This window comes from Vanellus vanellus (assembly GCF_965231255.1).
Source record: "Vanellus vanellus genome assembly, chromosome: 9".
Taxonomy (NCBI): domain Eukaryota; kingdom Metazoa; phylum Chordata; class Aves; order Charadriiformes; family Charadriidae; genus Vanellus; species Vanellus vanellus.
The window spans coordinates 1,742,473-1,762,708 of record NC_138914.1 but is presented as its reverse complement, the minus strand read 5'-3'; the positions used below and the strand labels follow the sequence as shown (position 1 = coordinate 1,762,708).

The window sequence follows — 20,236 nt, the reverse complement described above, 5'->3', positions numbered from 1 at the left end:
ACTAGGAAGGAGGTGAAACTAGAAAAAAATTAGCTTTATATGAAAATATAAAATTCTATGATTATATACCATAGATACAAAGTTCCCAGAAGATGCTTATCCAAGCAACAAAATATTTACAGTTTTAATGACTTTGCTATCTTAAAAATGAAGGAAAAGAAAATAGGAGTACACATGAATGCTTCGGTCTTTAGAAACAATGGCTGCTTGCTAGTTTCAAATGTTCTAACAAAACAAAAAGAGTCACTACCCCAAATGTTGGAGAGTTGTGACATTGTATAAAATTGACTATCTCCTCTTTTGGAGACATGTTTATTCTTAAAACTCAAGACATTTTTCTTGAAATTAATTATCCTCTGTAGAAAATGCTTCCCTTTGCAAATAGTTAACAAAAACACTAAAAACAGCTTAACAGCTAAGACAAAGCAGAGGCCAAATCTCTTCATTACAGTTCCTTCTCTTTCTTTATTTTTGCATTCCTTCTCCTTTAATAAGTAAAGCCAATGTAGTTCACATTGTTAGAATGGCAACAAAGAGAAGAAGAGCAAAGGGGTAACAATAAGAGTTGAATTACGTCTGAAAAAAAAAAAAAGAAGAAAAAGAAGAAAAGCAATGCAGTGGATTAACAAATAGGCATTTTCCCTTCATATAAAAAATCACTGGCACCACTTCAGAACACAAGATCTGATGTCAAAAGACATGAATTTGAGACAGAGTGCTAAATCTTTAAGACAACTATGTTTTAATTTTTTCTTTTAAATTAAGTTGGTTTTGTTTTGCTGAGAATTAGTAGTATGTATCTTTGGTAGAATCGATATCTGTATTTTTTAGCTTTTAAATAAAATATATCAGCTTAAAAAAAGATTAATAAGAAGGCAATTGTGCTGTGTCATAAAGATTCTTCTCCTAATGTTCCAATGTATTACTCTGGGTTCAAGCAATTCAAGCAGTCAGAAACCGGAAAAACAACTGAAATTTTGCAGATCCCGTAAATGATTCTACTAAACTAGAACAGACCCACAGTACAGAAACAGTCACGCACAAGAAGTAGTTTAAGGGTTTGGGATTTTTCTTTTTCCTGTTCCTAAATTAATATTTGGAAACAGACACTGTGAAATACTAAGGACAAATGCTGTTTAAGGTGAATGTTCCTTAGACCTTGGTCCTGCAGAAGAGACGGTGCTTAGCCTGCCCGCCCGAGCAGTCCCACTGGCTCTCCCGCACCTGCCTACCGACGCCAAGTTCCTGGACAGGAGCGTTTGTGGGAGGGGGCGTTCAGCTGAGACTGTCACCCATTTTAGATGTTAAGATGACCCAGCGGCTTGCCAAGCACCCCCTCTTGGAAAGCTTGGCTGCTCTTATGGGCTCAACGCACAGAAGTCTTTTATGTCTTTCACATGGTCTGCGGGCGCAGTACACATGCAAGACATGGCGAAAAATATTTTCTAAATGTAGACACACGTGCACGTGTACTTCAGTCCTTTATTTCCTTATTTCTCAGGGCTGGTGCTGAGGACCACATTTTATAGCCATGTGATATACTCAGGTTCTTTTAACTTGCAGGCGTGCACATTGTCTGGCAACTCGTGATGCTTGAAAGACATCCCAACCAAATCCCAAAAAGTGGTTACAGCAGGGGGGGGGGGTTGGTGTGGCAAAGCAAGGTTGCGATGCAAAGAGCAGGACTGTGGCCAGAGAGACTCATGAGAGCATCTCTATGAGCACACACCTCTGAACACACACTCACTCCTTCTGCCCGTCTCGCTCAGCCCCGGGGAGAGGGTGCAAATCCACGTGAGAGAGCAGAACTGCAGCTGCGTACAGCGGGAGAGATTTGGCTCTTCCAGGCTCTTAATCCTGACCTTCACAAGCAATTCCTAGCTTCATCCACTTCAAGCCTAATGCATCGCTACGATCTACATTGGCTACCTGACTGTCAGCACAGCACTTAACACACAGCTTGAGCCTCCCGAAGAAAAAATCCATGGAGAACTCATAGAACATCAGTGTAAATTATTTCCCCATGGATTAAACCCCAAGCAAGTATTTCAGGTGTGGGAAAATGCCAATGCAAATGCATAGATTTCCAAAGCATCTACCGATGTTCAACCCCCACAGCCGCCTTTCATTGAATTTTACGACTTGTGAGAAGGTAAGGGATTAAACCAAGGATATGCAGGCAGCGTGTCACGAACCACAGTTATCTTCCATCATGCCACTGAAATGAAAAGTAATCAGCTGAAAGTACTGAACAAATCCAGCCCTCTTGATGCCTGCAGTAATCTTTGTGTCACTAAGTTCTTGTCAGGGTTTGACTTCTTAACTTCTCCCTACACCTTCCCAGGAGCTTAACTTCAGAGTGAACTGATCCAACTCATCAGAATCCCTTTGTGCCACCAGCCGGAATCGCCTGGGGCCAGAATCACTTGCATGGGGGCTCCCCAACCTCTAATGCGGATGGACACTGGCCAGCAGACCACTTGGCAAAACCTTCCAGCCCTGGCAGGCAGCAGTACTTGAAAACTTACTGAAACAATTCTTGTTATTGGGGTGTAGCGGCTGGAGAACCAGTCGTAACTCCTACCAGACATTAACTGACTCCCTCCTCCGTGCTGGGTTGTCCCAGTGCAAAGGGGATGCAAACTACAAAGCAATCGTTTGAAACATTTTGCACATTTTTTTATTTGGACTGGACATGGGATTTCCTTACTGAAACCACGGACGTATTGTACTGTTCAGCATTAGCAGTTATTTGGATCACTTGTATAGAGGGATTCAATAAACTGCGAAGTAAAAGGTGACTGTGTAAAGGGTTGCTGATGAATTCTTGAATACTTCGGTGTTGAATTAATCACGTGTGTTCATACTAGGAGATCTTTCCCTTATTAAAAATAAACGGCCAGATGTTAGCACATACCAGTTTGCATAGCTCCTCTGCTCTCAGTGAGGCCATATCATTTTGTACCTCGTGAGGTTCTGAACCAAAATACCTCCTCTCAATATAATTTTCAGCAGTTTGCTTTCAGCTTCCTTGCGTGTGAAAATGCACAGAACCTTGCCAAGTGTCTATATTTCAGCGAGAATAGACTGGCAGAAATTAATAGGTTTACATTTAAATGAAAAAATATGCTGTAACTTTTTGACAAGTCCTGAAAAATTACAATGCATGTTTTGTGCAATCGAAATTCAAAAGTAGAGAAATTAATGCTGTATGCAAGGGATAGTGCCTTTAACTGTATACCAAACGTCAGGATGGTTGAATCGACGTATTTCCTTTCCAGGGCACATTCAATAACCTCTCCCTACTCAGCCAAGCTATGAAGGACACGATTAGCTCCAATTGTCAGGAGAACTAAGTATGTGCTTACTTCTTTTGTTAAATGGGGATAGACCTTGTTGAATTGCGACCAAATACAAAAGAAAAAGGAGCCAGTGAAGATGTAGACTTAAATGCTCCAAACAGTAATTCAATTATTTATATAATCTGGGGGAGACCGTTTTATTGGTGTGGGAGGGGAAACACAATAAGCTAGGTTTGTGCTAAAGAATTAGTCTGGCAAAAAAAAAAGAGGGAGAATGTAAATTTATAGGTAGTTTTTTTATTAGTTTGCTTCACCAGTAAATATGGATCAGTACTTTATGTTTTAGCACTAAAGTATGAAAATTACACACCTGTAAAAATGGCATCTAACAGTTATGAAATTAAGAAACGCCTGTCATCATGTAACATACCATTAGGTGTGAGGTCATATTCAAGAAAGAGTAAGGAAATTAATGTGTTTAAAATATTGAATAGCTTAGTAATGTAAAATATTGCTACCTTCAATATATCTGCAAACAGGTCTGATTTTGGGTTGTAGTAGATTTCTCACTGTATTGGCTCTGATGAGAATAAAACCAAAATACTTTCCCATCATAGGGCTGTTTAAAAACTAAAATTGACATTTTTCTGAATACACGGGGAAACTTGGAAATCGTAAATTCAAAACCTATCACTGCTTCCTGCAAATGAATTGCATCTAATTTATAATTATATTGTATGTAATTTACATATTCCGTGTGAAGCAAGTCTTAGGCCTGCAAGTGTACAAAACAGCACTTTGAAACAATACAGAAAAAATTGTTTCAGCTCCACAAGGCTGTTACACCTTCACTGTAGCTAATAATCACCTGCCACGTTTTGTCAAGAAAGGATGAACGCTGCTCATCCACTCCACTGGAATGCAGAATACCGTAACCAAAACTGTGACATGATAATTAAAATAATAAATATGGTATGAAGGGGTACAGTATCTGTTGTGGAAAGAATCCATCTGGCCTAGCATTCAAGATTTAAGATTCGAGGGTCACTGTAGTTAGCAAAACTTCACTGCATTTAAACAAAACAGAAAAAGCGTACGTGTGTTGTCATGGAATGTCACATCAGGGCTTGTCTTGTATTAGAGTATTATAGGCAGTAACACTGATCATATAGTGCAAACTAGATAAAATTGCGTTTCACTGTGTGAAATAAACAGAGGTGCAAATGCTCAGTAGGATACCATTAAGACATAAAATGGCAAAAAATAAATATCAAAACTTTTATCAGTGTAAAAAAGTAATTGGGTTATTGTATAACCTAGAGTCTGGCAAAAAAGGCCTCAAAAAAGTTCACTCAGTCTTCAGAAGTTCTACAAATTAAGTGCCTTTTCAGGTTTCCAATTAGACAAGAGACTCCATGCTTTCTGCGGGATCAGACTCGTCACTGCCCATCACAGCACCATTTTTGTCCAGTGTCATGGGACCGTTTCCATTTTCCTTAGTGCTGACCAAGCTTAGCATTGCCTTGTAAAGAAACTGGTACTGTTCCTGGAAAAGAAAAGAGAAGTTATTTCAATCCCTTCAGTGTACATAAGCGAGTGGCACTTCAATTTGGCTTCTCCAGGGGAGGTCATCGATATTCATTACAAGACGCATACGTGTCACAAAGAAAAAGACTTAGAGACCAATTACCTCTGTTAATCTAGTTTAACCTCGTCAACCAAACATTCCACTTTGGGGTAGGTTACATTATTCCTGATACATTATTAAACACTCCAGGAGGGCAGGACAGTACCTGAGCCCACAGCTCAGCCCAGGCTGTGCCCTCGTCCCGGCCGAGCCGCGCACAGCGAGGCAGGGGTGCTGCTCTGGCTGCACACCGAGCGAAGAGCCCCTCTGGGGAAGCTTTATCTCCCCGCGGCTCTGCCTGCCCTGCTGCACCCTTTCGGACCACAACGTGCCAGGTTTAAATAGCAGAGCTTAACTTACGGGGCCGGCAGGGCGACGAGCTGGAAGGTCCTTCTCTGCTGGGGCTGCCTGTACAGGGCCCCCCCGACTGTGCGAGAAATCGGCTCAGCTGCCAATCAGAGCCTTACACTGTGGGTCTGAGATTTACCAAAAAATGACAACCATACCAAAAAAAAGCCCAAGTGCAAATTCTGCTCGGTAGAAGATGCAGTAGGGCTTGAGAACGTACGCAGTGCGTGTTTTAGTTCATGCTTTTGGTCTCAGATGAAAACCTTGCAAACTATCCATTTATACTCCATTTAAAGACTTACAATGTCTGTAAATACTCCAGGCCGCATAAGATTTATCATCTTTGCCACCTGGAAAACATCGACAGCATTTTCATTCTCCAGCTGCTGGGACAGAGTGGTAAGGGCACATAGCGTTCCTGCTGACACAGCTCCGTACCTGAAAAACCACACCAAAGTGATAACATACTCAGAAACACACCTGGGCACCGACACAGAGACATGAAAATGTTGGTATAGTCTTATTTGATTACTGTCGTTTATCTTTGTATCTATTAAACGCTTGTTTTATACTGGCTAATTTTCAGTCATTTTAATTTATAGAAGAAATTTGACAGTACACAGTCACCTCCGGATATCTGCAGTATTCAATACAAAGAACCGTATCAGCAGCAGAACGAGAGCCATTTAGAAATACCCAGCCTGAAGAGCATGACACTGAAATGGGTTCTCACGTGCCACGTGTACTGAAAGCACCTGCATTATAGCTGAGCGTATTTTAAATTCATTAGTGGGAGCTCAAGCAAAACATAAACGATTAGAAAGAAATGAGACTTTGCCTCTTCCTCCACATCTGACAATTATATAAAGCTAACAGGGATATGAGGTGCTCACAAGTAAATGGGGCACATCTCAAAGTGTTCCTTAGGTCTGATTCATCGGCAAAAGGCAACATCCCTGAGTTGGGCACCCAAGAGACATTACGGATTCTGAAGAGTTGAGCTGTGCTGTCATTTAGTAAGAACCTGAGCAACGGTTATTCGTCAGGAGCGTGAATCAATGTGTCCTTGAGATACCGGTCAGGTAGAAATCTCAGTGCTGCTAAATCTGTGGCTATGCTTGAATCATGAGTGCAGTTGTGGGGCACGGGAGAGAGGATGCTAAGCAACAGGGGCTCGTAACCGCTTCTGAGGAGCCTCAACTGTCCTCTGCTCTCCCAGCACTCAGGAGACTGAAATTCTGTCCTGGCTTTGCTATGGGTTTGCTCTGTGACTTTGAGAAAGTCTGTGTCTAAATGTCCCCAACCTGTAAAGGGGGACACTGGTGCTGACTGGCTCTCTAAACCGTTTGGAGAGCTGTACGTGAAAACTTAAATAATCGGCAAGTACTGCAAAGCCATCTGGTATCATAAGATTACCGCTAGGACTTTTTACAGCATTCCTGTGGAAATCAAGACATATGCTGACTTAATTTTGTATGATTTTTGCAAACTCAATTTGCCTAGAAATGGGAAGCAGAAATCAGATTACAATAGATCTGCTATATTTGATGAAAAGTCTACAGAAGAAGCAGAGCTTCTGCAGAACTATAGACATGGCTGGGACTGATCATCTACCGGGATAGTGGACACAGTGGTCAACGCTTGTGCCTGATGGGACACAACTAAATGCCTCTGAGGCTCTAATGGGCTCATTTTCACTTGGGCTGATAACCTCCAGCTCCCGAGAATCTGAAGGCTTTTCTCTCAGAAAATTATGCAGCAAATCTTTATTTAATCTTTAGTTGCCTACATATGGGCAGTTATATTTAAAAGTCTTGACAACTGTCTCACGTTGGAATTTCTGAACTTCGAAATGTTGTTATCAAGTTCATCCCACCATGTACTTCCTAAATACCACATGCACTTAGTATCTGCAAATTCATATATTTGGAATTAATCTGCAGTTGTAATTATTAGTGGATTATGTGATATAGTTGTTGCATGTAGTAAAGGGAAATTTTCATTTTCAGCTACATTTGCTTAGGCTCCAAGGAAAAGCAGGATCCACATTATGTATTAGGCATAAAAATAAAATCATTGAATATGACAAATAAACCAAAAAAGCAATTTACAGAAAGAATGACTCAGCACTGTTAGGAATGCGATTTTGATTTTTTTTTTTTTGGTCTAGCATGAAATGCCCAAATCAATAATGGTTCTAATTTTGTAAAACATAATCTTAAATACTGCAAGAGTAGCAAAACCTCACTTCAGACTACCCAAAGCATGAATATTAAACCTAGCCTGGAATTAATCAGTGCTGGCAAAAGGCAACAGAGCTTATGCTGTGCATTAGCAAGGCGGGAGACGGTGGGAGAAAAACTACTTGCTGCAGCCCCAGGCACCATTTGCAGGAGTCTGCTGGGAAAAACCTGCTGCAGCAGCAACACACCGGTGTGAAGTGAAAGCTCTTTCGGCAACGGCAGATACCAGCGTGCAATCGCCCATCAGCACAGAGGCTGATCTGACCACTCAAATCCCACAGTATGGTAATAACGCTTTTGCACGAAAGGTGAAGATTTCAAGACCTTCCCGCTAATTCTGCTTTGTAGCAGTGACAAAAAGCCAAACGGACTCGAGCGCGGGGGCGTTGCAGGTATAGCAGTCGTTTCTGCTGGCTTGAGGTTTGCTCTGAGGGCAATTCAAGCAGTGTCAGAAATTGGGCTTCCTTGGGGTTTTAAAGGCAGAATGACTCCAGGAAGCACTCTGCCCGCCAGGAAACAGTCCCTCCAAAGAGATCCTGTTACACCAAGGCTCCAGCTTCACTATAACGGTACTTTGCAGCTCCATAATGTGTGCAAAGTTATAATATGCGATGCAGTATTTAGCACCCTGTACATTTGGGCCTTCACGCCTACCTGGCAAGACAATGCTCACCGCTGCACTACGAAAGAGACAAGTGTTGGGCCACGCTGGCCCTGTGTTAGCAGGATCCCTCCCTCCCTCCCACTTGGCACCATGTGGGCCCCTTGGAGTGTTTTTGGGGAAACAGGAGGAGGAAAAATAAATCTGTTCTCATAAAACCTGGGCCCTTTGTCACAAGATACTTCTGCTGCTCGTCCTGAGACACATGTGCATGTCTTACATGGCACACTGAACCTGAGCTGTTAGACTGGAGCTCAGGGCTGTTTTGAAACTGGTTTCCATAAGCCCATATTGGGCTGCTTAGAGCCTTATCTAAACCAGGGCTCTGCAGCCTTCTGAAACAGGCTGTAGGATTTGTTTGGGATACTTCCAGGTGCAGAAGAACCCAAAGTGCTTACAAAGCAAACACAGCCTCACTTTCTAAGTCCACCTAAGATTATGACCAACATAAAATTGGCGTTAAGTAAAACATATTTGGCCTCAGATGCCAACTGAAACCTCATCCCTGGAAGTTTAAATACTCTGATCCTGTTCCCCAGACCACTAAACCCCATCTGCTCCATGCAAGAATGCACGTCGGTCCTAACAAGTGTCCTGTAGCCGAGTAACTCCTTGTACAACCTGCACACAAATGGAAGAAAAGAGATGACATACTCATCGTGAACTATGGTGGGGCCATCCCTTGTTAAGGCCTCTTCCTTGATTACGTTGATAAGTTCAAAGGTACTGCTTATGGGAGCGTCTGGGTTTGGCCATTTAGGACACTGAAAGTGGCGGACTTCCAGAACGTAGTCATCCTGCAATGAAAAACCAGCCCGGGCATTAGCTGCTTCAGTTCCACATCTATCCACTCCAGGTAGAGAGAGGGAAGAGCCTCACTACACACTGAAGAGAGACCTTCTTCTCCCAAACAGTTTATACAGAAAGATGACAGACACACAGCTTTTGTATCTCTGTAACAGTGATAAAATAATGCAACTTTAACAAAATGTGGAATTGATAAAAGATTTTGTATTTGAGTTCAGGGCTTATATCCATATAAACCTTCTCTCAGAGCCCTCATAGCTCAAAAGTCAAACAAGAGAAGAGGAACCAAGGAATTCCAATTCAAAAGGGCTTGCAAACTAATGTTTTGCAGCAAAATCCAGCTGCAATCCCGACAGCAAACTATAGGCAGGTTTACAGCTCAAAAGAAATGTGCATAAGTAAAACCCCTTAATTAAGACCCCCCCCCTAACAATTAAACTATAAATGCTGAGTTTTATAAGCAGAAATAGGACGATAAACGGTGGTGCACTTTACAAAGAACAATTCAATCTGCTTGTGTGATTTCAAAATGAAAAGCCAATGTCTTCACTTTCAAATAAGTCAAATAATTAATACTACGGTCTCAGTAGCTAGAGGAATCTACCCGGAAGTAGAAGAAGATATGAGAGGAAGAAGGAGCCAACAAGAATACACTTCCCCTGTGAGCGACACGCATGCACACGCATTTACAAGCAAATCCTTTTCAAAACTGTTTCTGAACTCTCCTTCTTCCGTATTTAAATGACACCAGTAGCATTTTGGTGAAAAGCCAAGACCCACATTTGGAGTTTTATTTTACCTGGGTAGCTTCAAGGATAAAGTCATGGATGATAATTTGCTCTTCGTTAGAGAGGCACAGTCTGTCTTTGCTGATAAGGGTCACAGTAAAGGCCTCACAGTTCATGGATTCCTCGCGACTTGGCCAGTACACAAACTCATCTTCTGCCTGGAGGAGTGAAACAACACACTACTGCAGCCTTTCAGATACCTCGTGTGTGACCGAAAAATCCAGTGGATCAAAAAATTGGTTTGATAAATAGAGATGATCAGGATCTGACCTTTAAAAACCGTTTCTGTCTAAACCAAATTTACTGTTACAGTAGGCAGCAAGCCTGCCAGATCCTTCCTCCGTGTGTCCAAACAGGTAACGTCTGCTTTTTAATTGGTTTCATAGGGAAATGGTTATCTTAGCTCACTCGTACTTAACCTTTGTGTTGTATCCCGGGCTTTATTACCTCCTGCCTACAGAGTTTTCTGTGGAAGTCGGATAGATGTTTAGAAAAAACTCATTGACCTTTAAAAATTAATTGCTTGTTATTTTTAATTTGTGTTTATTGTGGTCTACTCCAAAACTCAGAGTCTGTGGATCAGGTCTGGGTAGAAGACTGATGGATACTTATGTGGGGCTTGAATTTTTAGGAGCGAGGTGGGGATTGAGGAGGAAGGAAGAAACCCAAATACTCTTAGCCTTGAAGAAACCACTGGCTTAACTTAATGCAATTTCTCCAGCAAAACTCCTCTACCAAAGGGACACTATAAAATCTCACTGAGGCTATGAATGGTAGAAGCGGCTCAGTGCTGAAGCAGCCTAACTGACAGGGTGCAGGTACCATACTGTCAAAGCTGTTCTTTAAAAAATAACCGTGTATTCCTAATTCACTGCAGAGAAAGAAAATTAATCTCCGTAACCACGTGCATAGAACCATAGAATGGTTTAGGTTGGAAAGCCTGTTTCTCCTCCTGGCTTCAGAGGTCTACTGTCCCTGGAGCGTAAGCACAGAAGCGACCCTGGCAGCACCTCCGAACAACCTGGGTTTTACTCGTGAGAAAAAAAGAGCTACAAAGCCACTCATCCTGCTGCGCCCATGAGCATGTCTGTAAACCCAGATTGAGTTTGGTGGGCCTGGAGCCTTCATGCACATGATGTGCAAGATACCGTTGAGATTTGGGCCTTAAACATTTATTCTGAAAATTGGACTTAGGGTCCCAACTCCTCTGAGTGCTTTGAAAATCCTGCGCTCAGCGTGCAGAGATGCCAGCGAGCGGTGTAAGATTGCCGAACACCAGGGAAGTGACCTGTCCTGCCAAGTGACAGGTCCTCGTGCAGCAGTAGTGTACCGTATCATCTCATCCTTTGGCATTAGGCATTCAGCACCTTTCCAGGGTCTCAGCCCTGTGCCACCCCTCCTCGCCAGCCAACACCCCACACCGCACGCTGAGCCCGTGCACGGATGCTATTGCCCTGATGGCCAACCTCCCCCCTGGGAACGGTGAAGGCGAAGGCAGGGACCAGGCGTCCTTGCAAAGGCCGTGTTCGGCGTTCCTCCTTTACCCTTTAATCACTATTGTTCTGCAGAGCTATTTCATGTACTTGTAAAGACAAGATCAGCCTCTTCATTTCCACCTGACACGCTTTCATTTCATTAGTGCCTTCTGATTCGATTGGATTTCTCTGAACGCTCTTCGCCTTGCAGGGCCCGCAATCCCTTTCAGCGCGCCGCGCACAGGACGCGTATCGACTGCTGCCTCTTTAGTAGCCCCTCATGACTGCTATTTTCCTGCTGTAATGAAGGTGGTTTCTCTTCCACTCTCAGCTACAATCGTCTATTCACCTCAGTGATGCGTGCATGAAAAAATGAACCGTTTAGTTCTTAATCCTTTTCAACGCGCCCTCTCGAGACGCGCTAGTAAATCTGGAAGTAGCGATTAACACTTCACCTGTGCCTCCTTATTCTCTCTCTCTCTGTCTGTCTCATTATTTCCACTTAAATTAACATACATGTTTGCTTTTCACTTTCATCAAAAATAGCATGTGTAACCTTGCACAGACGTAGTCTTGCGTGGCCTGAGCTTTAAGTCCCCGGGCAAACAAGGAACTATCCTACCGTCCCTGCTTCATGTTTCTGCTCCTCCCCGAGTCTCTACCCGTGTCCCTGCCCACCCCGTGCCCTCAGTGCCTTGCCCCCTGCCAGCCGGGCAGCCCTCAGGAGCTTCGCAGAGGTCGTCATCACCGGCGGGCTGCCCGGGAGCCCTGTGGTCCGTCCAGCTCAGGGCGTCTTTCCCAGGGGGGAGGGCAGAAGGGGAGAGCAAAACAACCCACAACCCATGCCCACCATCTCAGAACTTGTCTTTTTGTAACATGCTTACGGCAAAGTTTGAGACGGTGGCCCAAAATTTGGCTTTGCTTTCAGTCGGAAAACAGCCATAGCATGTAACTAAGTGAGCCTGCGCCGGTGCGCAGGGGCGGAGTGACCGCGGTAGCGCGCGGGGGGGACGCCTTTGACTCACCAGGCTCTGGTTGTCCGGCAGCATGACGATGATCTGTGCATTGTGATCCCAGATCATTCGCCAGAAATCTTTAGTCGTATGTGGCAGCGGATGTTGGGTTATGATGAACTCGTTACTCCTGTAGTAGCCCTTTTGCAGCAAAACAAACCACACAGTTACTTACCGCCTTCGATACTTTTAAAGCATTAATTTCATCTCTGGGGACACATAATGACCCTATTTCATTTTATTCCACAATATTTTCACACAGAGTATAATTTTATAACTCCATTTCCACTCTGCAGAGTCCCTGTTGTTTTCATTTACTCTAAATCCCAGTATTTATTTGACGGTATCTCATGGAAATACACATTCCATCTAAATGCATCTTGTATTTAATTTTTCTAGGCAACAATCTTTAATAAAATACAGTTAATAGCTTTACATTATGGGGAAGGTGTTAAAATCTCATCTGTTAATACACAGCCATTACATACAGAATTAAGACAATTATAGGCATCTGGTATTTAGCACCTTAGAATTGATTTTACTTTGTAATTAGGTGTTGGCTTCCTCACCATGATATAAGAGGCATTAATGTAATCTGTTCCCTTCATTCCAGGCAGCGGTGCCAAGCCCACTCTAGCACGCTCAGCTATAAGATTAAAAAAAAACAGAGAGGAAAAAAAAAAAAGAAAAAAGATCAAAGCCTGGTCATGGCACAATGCGGAAAGTAAGAATTTCTCAGACGTTAACAAACCAAACAGTGTTCAGCTCCCATCTCCCACAGGAGCAGGCCAGCACTTTAACCGCGTTAAAGCATTGCCTGCTAACACAGGATATAAAAGAGAATGTTGCACAATATTCCCACAAGGACAAAGTAATTTCAAGAATCAAATTTTACTATAGCAAAGATTTTCACAGCAGGCTGAATTGCCAAATAACAGTATATGCAGTGATAACAGGGGATTTCAGGTAATTCGTGACTGTAGTGTTCCATTTGTCTCCAGCAGCACACAAACCCGGCTGATTTATTTTGTTTTCTCTACCACTCCGTAGCTCTACCATCACTCACTCCTCCCAGCTGGAGGGTGAGAGAACCTCCAGAGACAAAACCTTTCCCTCTGGGTAACCACCCAGAAGAGCGCGCGTGTGTTCTTCAGCAGATCTGCGCTCCCCCGTGTTCGAGGGTTGGGTTCAACATCATCCTCACACCAACTGACAGCTCCGAGCGCCGCGCTGAAATCACTGCAGCTACCTGACACAGTGAAAAGTTGTACAGACTATTTCTGCCCCCGTCACGTTTGCTTTTGAGATACACCCTGATGACTTCCCTTTTTATTAACAAACTTCACGATGGACTGTTTCTATGCCGTTATTACTTTGTGCTAGCCTGGCTCTCATCCGGCCTGTATGTGCTGTGCCCCGGGTAATGTGATGGGAATGACATTGTGCCCGTGCTTGGCCTGGTGCAAATCCACACCGCTTGGCAACCAGGCACAGATTCCATATTAATGACTGTGAAACTGTGTCCTTGGGCACTAAATACCCTCAAATCTAGGGAAGGCTCACAGGCAGAAATAGAGCGTAGTAGCTGAATTACAAACAACTTGTGCCAATCGCACTGGGAGATCTCACCTGAGCTGGGAGCGGTATCAAAGTAATTCTCCCAGTATTCCATAGATATATCCCCTACCTAATTATGCAAATTCTTAAGCACTTCAAATTAACATTTCACTCGGACAGTGTATCTGGCTGACACTGTAACTATTTTCTTTTGTTCGGTTTCATCAGGGTAATTCTGAAAGACAAGACAGCTTGGTCTGAACAAAAGATTACATTTCTCCTTCCTAGTGGCTATGCCTCTTCATGCATAACACCGGGAGAATTCAGTACAAAAAGTTACGCTAGGCAATAATCAAACCGAAGATGTGATCTTACACGGCACGACTGATGAGTTCCTGTTCTTCTCTTTGTTGCAGTCTTTCTGAGCACTGAAGCATTCCACGTATTTTGCATTACACTGTGTAACCAGCTGAAAGAGAATAAAGTAGTAAGTCAGTCCTCACACAGAGCTCTAAATGAAGAGAGGGGGTTTCTTTGCCAACTCCTGCGAAGATGCATCAGTAGAAGAATAAACTGCATTGTTAAACTTGTGTAAAGTACTCAAGATGCCAATGGAAATCGTCCTTTTCATACAACATGTTTAATGGATAAAAAGATCTCTGCAGCTCTCAGCTTCGAAACTCCCTGAAAATGAATTTCCATCAAAATGTATTTTCACAGAACACTACGTTTAGTTATCTTTGAGAATCTATTTCAAAGACTTGCAGATATGTTCAGTCAGAAGTGGGTCTCAAGGAAGAAAAGCTAGCAAAATAAAACAACAACAAAACTTTTATGTTTTCTTCTAAAATAAAAGCCAGATTATTCCTGCGGAACGCCTTTTTCTGCCAGGCCTTTGGGGAACCCACCACACCGGCATCTGAGGTCGGAGGCCATGGGTTACATTCTGTGGTCTGCCAAGTTCATTCTGGGCTGCTTATGAGGCACAAAGAAAAGTCAGGGAGGCAGATTTGTATTTGAATATTCCCCCAGTGTATGGGGAAACTCCACCAGAGCAAAAACGGCGAAGGCGGCTTTTTCGTCTCCCGCATTAGCCACTCAGTACTCAGCATCATTTTGCTCTAAGATGGCTGAATTTAACTACGGTACCAGGGCATGAGCACAAGTTATTTTCTGCTGGCTCTGTGGTAGCAGCAGAAACGAGGAAAGATTTAATAACTGCCGCTGGCCACGTCCCAGTTTCGAATGCACTCTAAACAAGATAGCACTCAACTCATCTATGTACTGGCGTAAGCCCCATTAGAAGTTATGGGGTTTCTAAATACCTGTGCAACGTTGGCAGAGAAAGTAATTTCTGAAAACGGCATTTACGTTTTTGAAATTTTGCAACAAGTCATCCGAAAACATCTTTATACATATAGTTCAGCATTGTTTGTAAAAGCGCAACATTTTTTTTTAAATAAGAAATCTTTTTCTCCTGCTGCATTTTGCGTGCATGCGCGCTTGCACTTGTTTCTTTAATTTAGTAATTAAGCATCTGGAATGTCTTGACTGATGGAGAAGTACTGAGATTTCTACAAGTGAATTCAGAGAAGAGCCTGTTCATTTTTTGAATCGCTTAGCACCTGGTATAATTTAACAGTTTCAGTTCCTTAGGTAGTTATCAACTGAGTGAGTTTAGCTGTGAAAACAGATGCCACGTATAATTTTCTTATGATACATAGTCTCACAGAATATGTTCAAATGCATTCAAATAAAATGCAATCAGAAAATCTTCGGTTTCAAATAGCAGATCTGGGCAAAAAAAATTTACTTTGGCCAGGCTGAAAGCAGCTATGACATAGCAGGGAAAAGCAACAAGCATAGTTATTAGCAATGAGAAAGGTATATTGTGTTTTCTGGTCTTAAAACATTTTTAATTCTTTATCTACAGAGCTGAAATAAGTAGGTGGTGCTAAGAACCTCATTTCACGCCTTTCTCCATATATGCGGGTGACAGCCACAGTTTGGAGGAAGACTTCCAGGCAAGCTAACCGCAGACTCGGGAACATCCAAGCCCCCTTGGGAACAGGGACACCAGCAGCACACTCCAAACCAGTGTCCGTGTCCCTCTTCTCACCTCTGACTCCAAGAGTGTTAGCGCTGATTTCCAGCGGTGCAGCCAAGACTGTTGAGGACCGAACTTCTCAAGATGCTGTGCTGTGCTAATCAAGCGTTCTGGTTTGCTTCCTTATCTATGACAACCGACAGTGAAGACAGACCGTACGAAAGAGAGGAGGGAAATTAAGTCCCTCTGGATGGCAGTGATAAGCCTTACCTTGAACTGTTTTTCTAGTCGTGTCTTCCCTCCTATGCCAGGTATGAGGATGCTGTTAACATAACTATGCAGCTGGTTTGCAGATACTTCAGTCTCCTTCCCAAGGATGGCTTCCAACAAGGCATCATGAATAAAAATGTACTGCTCCTAGAAAAATAACAGCATGTCACGTAGGCGCTTGGAATAAACTAAACAGCTGGCTTTAACCGAGGGGAAGAGCACACCAAAGGAAAGGGTGTGCAAAACAAGCCACCCATGCAAATACTGCCAAATCCAGAATAAACATTCTGTGTAGCACATACAACTCTGGATAAGTCAAAAGCAAAATCTGAAGTTTCTGGTCTAGAAAAAGAGAGACATTGCAGTGCAAAAACCACCTGGCGATATATTCCATTTTTACAGGGACGTAACTGAAAAATCCATTTTCTTTGTGATTACAACAAGAAAATGAACATGGCTTTAAATTCAACCCAACTGCATTCTTTACCTCTGTCTGGACGAGGTAGTTGCGCTGTGTCCTGATATGTTTCAGGAAACCCAGGACGTTGACTGTGCTTTTGTCTTTTATCTGTTGCAGCATACTGTCTATCACAATGTAGGTACCAGTTCTGCCAACACCAGCACTATGGAAGACATAAGAGAAAGCCCTGTAACGCAGCCGGACCAAAGTAAATGTTCACAACAGCAGAACAGAACAAGCAAATACTCCTGCTCACAGAGTTTCATTTCCACGCTAACCCCAACCGTGAGAGTTTCTAAACAAAATATTCTGGTTTTCTGGGAACTTTACCAGGTATATATTTCATGATCTGGCGCTTGGCTGTCCTGTCTCCACTGCTGTTGTTACTGGTGTTGGCTAGAAGAAGCCATAGAGAGATCCACCCGACGCCAAACTGCTGCTATCCTGGACCACCAAGGTTGCTCCAGGCTGTGGGTCTGCCCTGGTCGCCTTCAGCCTTGGGGTAAGGCTTACGCTCACAGTGGAGCTGTAATCCTGCTCTGGAAATGCAAGTGGTGCCAGCGCTACGGCAAGGTGTAAGAGGGGACTAATCCTGTGCAGGCAGGACTCCTTGAAGGGGAAGAGGGTGTTCCTGGGCCCAACACAGAGGGAGCAGAGGGGAACTGTTCGGAGCTCCTCAGTTTCTGCTCAGGAAGGAGCTCTAACCCCCACCATCCTCTCCTCTTCACTAGGGCGCTGTACGGCCCCCTCACCCACAGTGATGAAGACCACGTCCCTTAACTCGGTTAAGGGAAACCCTCTCTTGACCGCAAGTGCCGGCGGATGTGAGTGTGCTTCAGTGGCAACTGCACGCCCAGGTGCCCGTGTGGTCACAGGGCTGGTTGCCAGCAGAGGGGATCCTGCCCTGCCCTGCCCCGGCAGCCTACAAACAGGCTTCGAACAAGGAACTGCACAGCCACATCAGCGTAAAGCTCAGCAGCTCAGTATCCCGGCACGGGGTTTTGCTAATGCAGCTGGGAAGCTTTTGCATTGGAGCTGTCATGTGGGCAGATGTGGGCAAAGCAAGCTCGTGCCTCCCTGCGCTCCGCGGGGCTGGCACACTCCTCTTCATAACGTACGGCGTTTGTCGCAGCTGGCGGGTACGAGCACACGCCATGCGCTAGGTATGCTCGCCATGCAGTAGTTCCTCACACCCATCATACCTGCAGTGCACCACCACCGGTCCCATGTCCGGCGTTCTGGCCGCGGAGGATCTCCTAACGAAGGTTAGCACGGGCAGAGCGTACTCCGGCACACCCATGTCGGGCCACTGAGTGTAGTGGTACTGAATAACCGTTCTCTCGTTCTGCCGCCCTTTGGGGTTTCCCTTCTGACCCTGTGTGCAAAGCGTGCGCAGAAAGAAGAGAACGGTTAGGGAAGAGGAGCATGGAAAGGTCCTCGGTCCTGCTGGCTCGCTCAGCTGAACAGCGCGGGACTCTAACGGAAGAAATCTTCTGCAGCTCTGCCTCCTGCTAGGTGGAGACAGAGTTCAAGGAAAAATACATGTGGGAACAGGTAATAACAGCAATAACTGTGACACCAAAGCAGCAGTGAACTTGAGAAAAAGAACTGCAGGCTAAACCTTTCACCGGGTTCCCTCTAATCCCGGCTTTGTTTACTTATTTCCCATCCACCTGCTACTTCAAGTCGCGGCTGCAAACGCTGAGCTTCGCTCCCGGGTGCCTCGCATCCTACACAAACCAGAAGGCATCTGCAGGAGAACAGAGGCGGCTTTACTCACCTTTTTCATCTTTGTGTTCCTGACTGTGAAGCGGCGCACGGTGTAGCAGGCGTGAACGTTTGTGCTCTTCAGCGTGACGATTATGTTGCCATACTCCTCGCTGTTCTCCGACGGCCAGTACTGATCGCATTTTCTCTGAACAAAGACATAGTTGGGTGAGCAGGCTGAGGGTTTGAGCTGCTTCTTTACGTTTGTGTTTAGAGCATTTTAAAAAAGTAAAATTGTGGGTAGCTACGTATCCCTCTGTTACGTTCGTTATCTATTATACATCAATATATATCATCCCAAACCCTTTAAAACCAAATTCTGCCCACGTGATTTGGGGAGGTGGTAAGGGGCAACTGCTAACAAACTAGAAAATCTCTTACTCTTCCTTTTTCAACAAGGTTTGTGATCATGACAATGATTCCAGTATTTTGTTCCCAAATCATCCTCCAGAAATCTTCAAAGGTAGACTTTAAAGGTCCCTGGGTAGCAATGTAGGCTTTTGCTTTGTTGTAACCCTTCAAAGAAAACCATAATGCTAAGTGAGATGAAAGCAATATCATGGCAGACATATTAATATTTTAAAGGTAACAAAGAAAGGCGCCTTTCTCATTCAGAATAGCGAGGCATCTGTAGCAAAATTTTCAGGTGCACTTGGAAAACGCGACCACTTCACAAGCGGCAACACTTCCTCCTTGTGGAAGGATTCAGAGTTAGAGAAGGAAAAGCAATTTAACCAACTTACATCAACATAATTCGCGTTAATGTAGTCACTGTGCTTAGAATCTTTCCCTGGTAAAGGCCTTAGCTTCACCCTGCTGTGATCATCTGCAGGACAAAAAACAGCAGAGAAGCATTAAGGAACCACGGTGCAGAACTGCAGGTAATTATTTCCTAGGTACCAGAGTAGCCCTTATTAATACACGAAACAAATTGGCCTTGGATTGGTGTCAAGGGGGAGGCGGGAGTATCTGTTCTTGGTCATCTGTTCATGGTAGCAGGTCCTCAGGCTTCACATCCCTTAAAAGTACGTGGGTCGTGCTGGGACAGCGTCTCTTGAAAGAACACTGGAGCCTCGGAGGCACCATCTCTAGGATCACCCCCGTCACACTGTGTAGGGCGATTCCAACAGCCAGGACACCCCACAGGGCCGTGGAATGCCACGGGGAGACACCGGCTCGGCTCTCGCAGGCAGCAAAGCTGCCTTCACTTGGCTCAGTGTCTGAGCTCGTTACCCTCCGCTCGGTGCTGGGCTCAGACAGCTCTACTGGCTCTGGAGCTGAGCGAATGTCCTCACTGCTTCACCGCCCTCATCACACCGAGAGGTCGTGCTCTTTAGCTCCTCTTTTTGTTCCACCCAAACACTCGACTTCTGGCTTAAATCAGAAAAAACCTGCAGTCCTCCTCCGGCTCGTAGGCAGCAGCACTGGGCTGGGTGGTGCTTCCAACACACGCGGAGATGAGACATGTTGGGTAATTTTAAGCATGAAGAATCTGGTTTCAGTTGCCTTCCTTGAGCACCAATAGAGAGAGAGGTTCCTCCAGGGGCAATCTGGAGGACTGGAGTGCCTGCTCCAATTCTCCTCCAATGGTACTTCTCTCTCTGTGCCTAGAGGGACCAGACATCTGCGTCTACAATCAGAGTTGGGACAACCACAATGAATCCCCTTGCCCAAGGCCACACAGCAAGTCTTTTACAGGTCTGGAGCCGGCACCTTGATTACTTCTGAGAATCTGTTAAAGACACACATTTCCTTCCTATGCCATCATAAACATTCAAGATTTATTGCAATGCTTATGAACATTGTGAGCTTTTTATGGGCAGCTCTCCATCTTTGTTCCTAAACCCCAGCGACTGCTGTATCTGCCATTC

At 44.3% G+C, this 20,236-nt stretch overlaps 1 protein-coding gene across 1 annotated transcript in view; it reads right to left on the bottom strand.

Annotated features, from left to right (window-relative positions):
- Positions 1–3,597: 3,597 nt before the first annotated feature.
- The window catches only part of PTPRG (protein tyrosine phosphatase receptor type G), a gene marked incomplete at its 5' end in the record, with an annotated part of 415,116 nt that continues 398,477 nt past the window's right edge, over positions 3,598–20,236 (bottom strand). Inside the window, 13 exons of the mRNA XM_082487722.1 lie at positions 3,598–4,848; positions 5,580–5,715; positions 8,836–8,978; positions 9,788–9,934; positions 12,277–12,405; positions 12,834–12,910; positions 14,197–14,290; positions 16,139–16,285; positions 16,626–16,761; positions 17,801–17,973; positions 18,379–18,513; positions 18,747–18,881; positions 19,109–19,191. Coding sequence (XP_082343848.1) covers positions 4,702–4,848; positions 5,580–5,715; positions 8,836–8,978; positions 9,788–9,934; positions 12,277–12,405; positions 12,834–12,910; positions 14,197–14,290; positions 16,139–16,285; positions 16,626–16,761; positions 17,801–17,973; positions 18,379–18,513; positions 18,747–18,881; positions 19,109–19,191 — 1,682 coding nt within the window. The 3' untranslated portion in view covers positions 3,598–4,701. The remainder of the gene's footprint in view (positions 4,849–5,579; positions 5,716–8,835; positions 8,979–9,787; positions 9,935–12,276; positions 12,406–12,833; positions 12,911–14,196; positions 14,291–16,138; positions 16,286–16,625; positions 16,762–17,800; positions 17,974–18,378; positions 18,514–18,746; positions 18,882–19,108; positions 19,192–20,236) is intronic.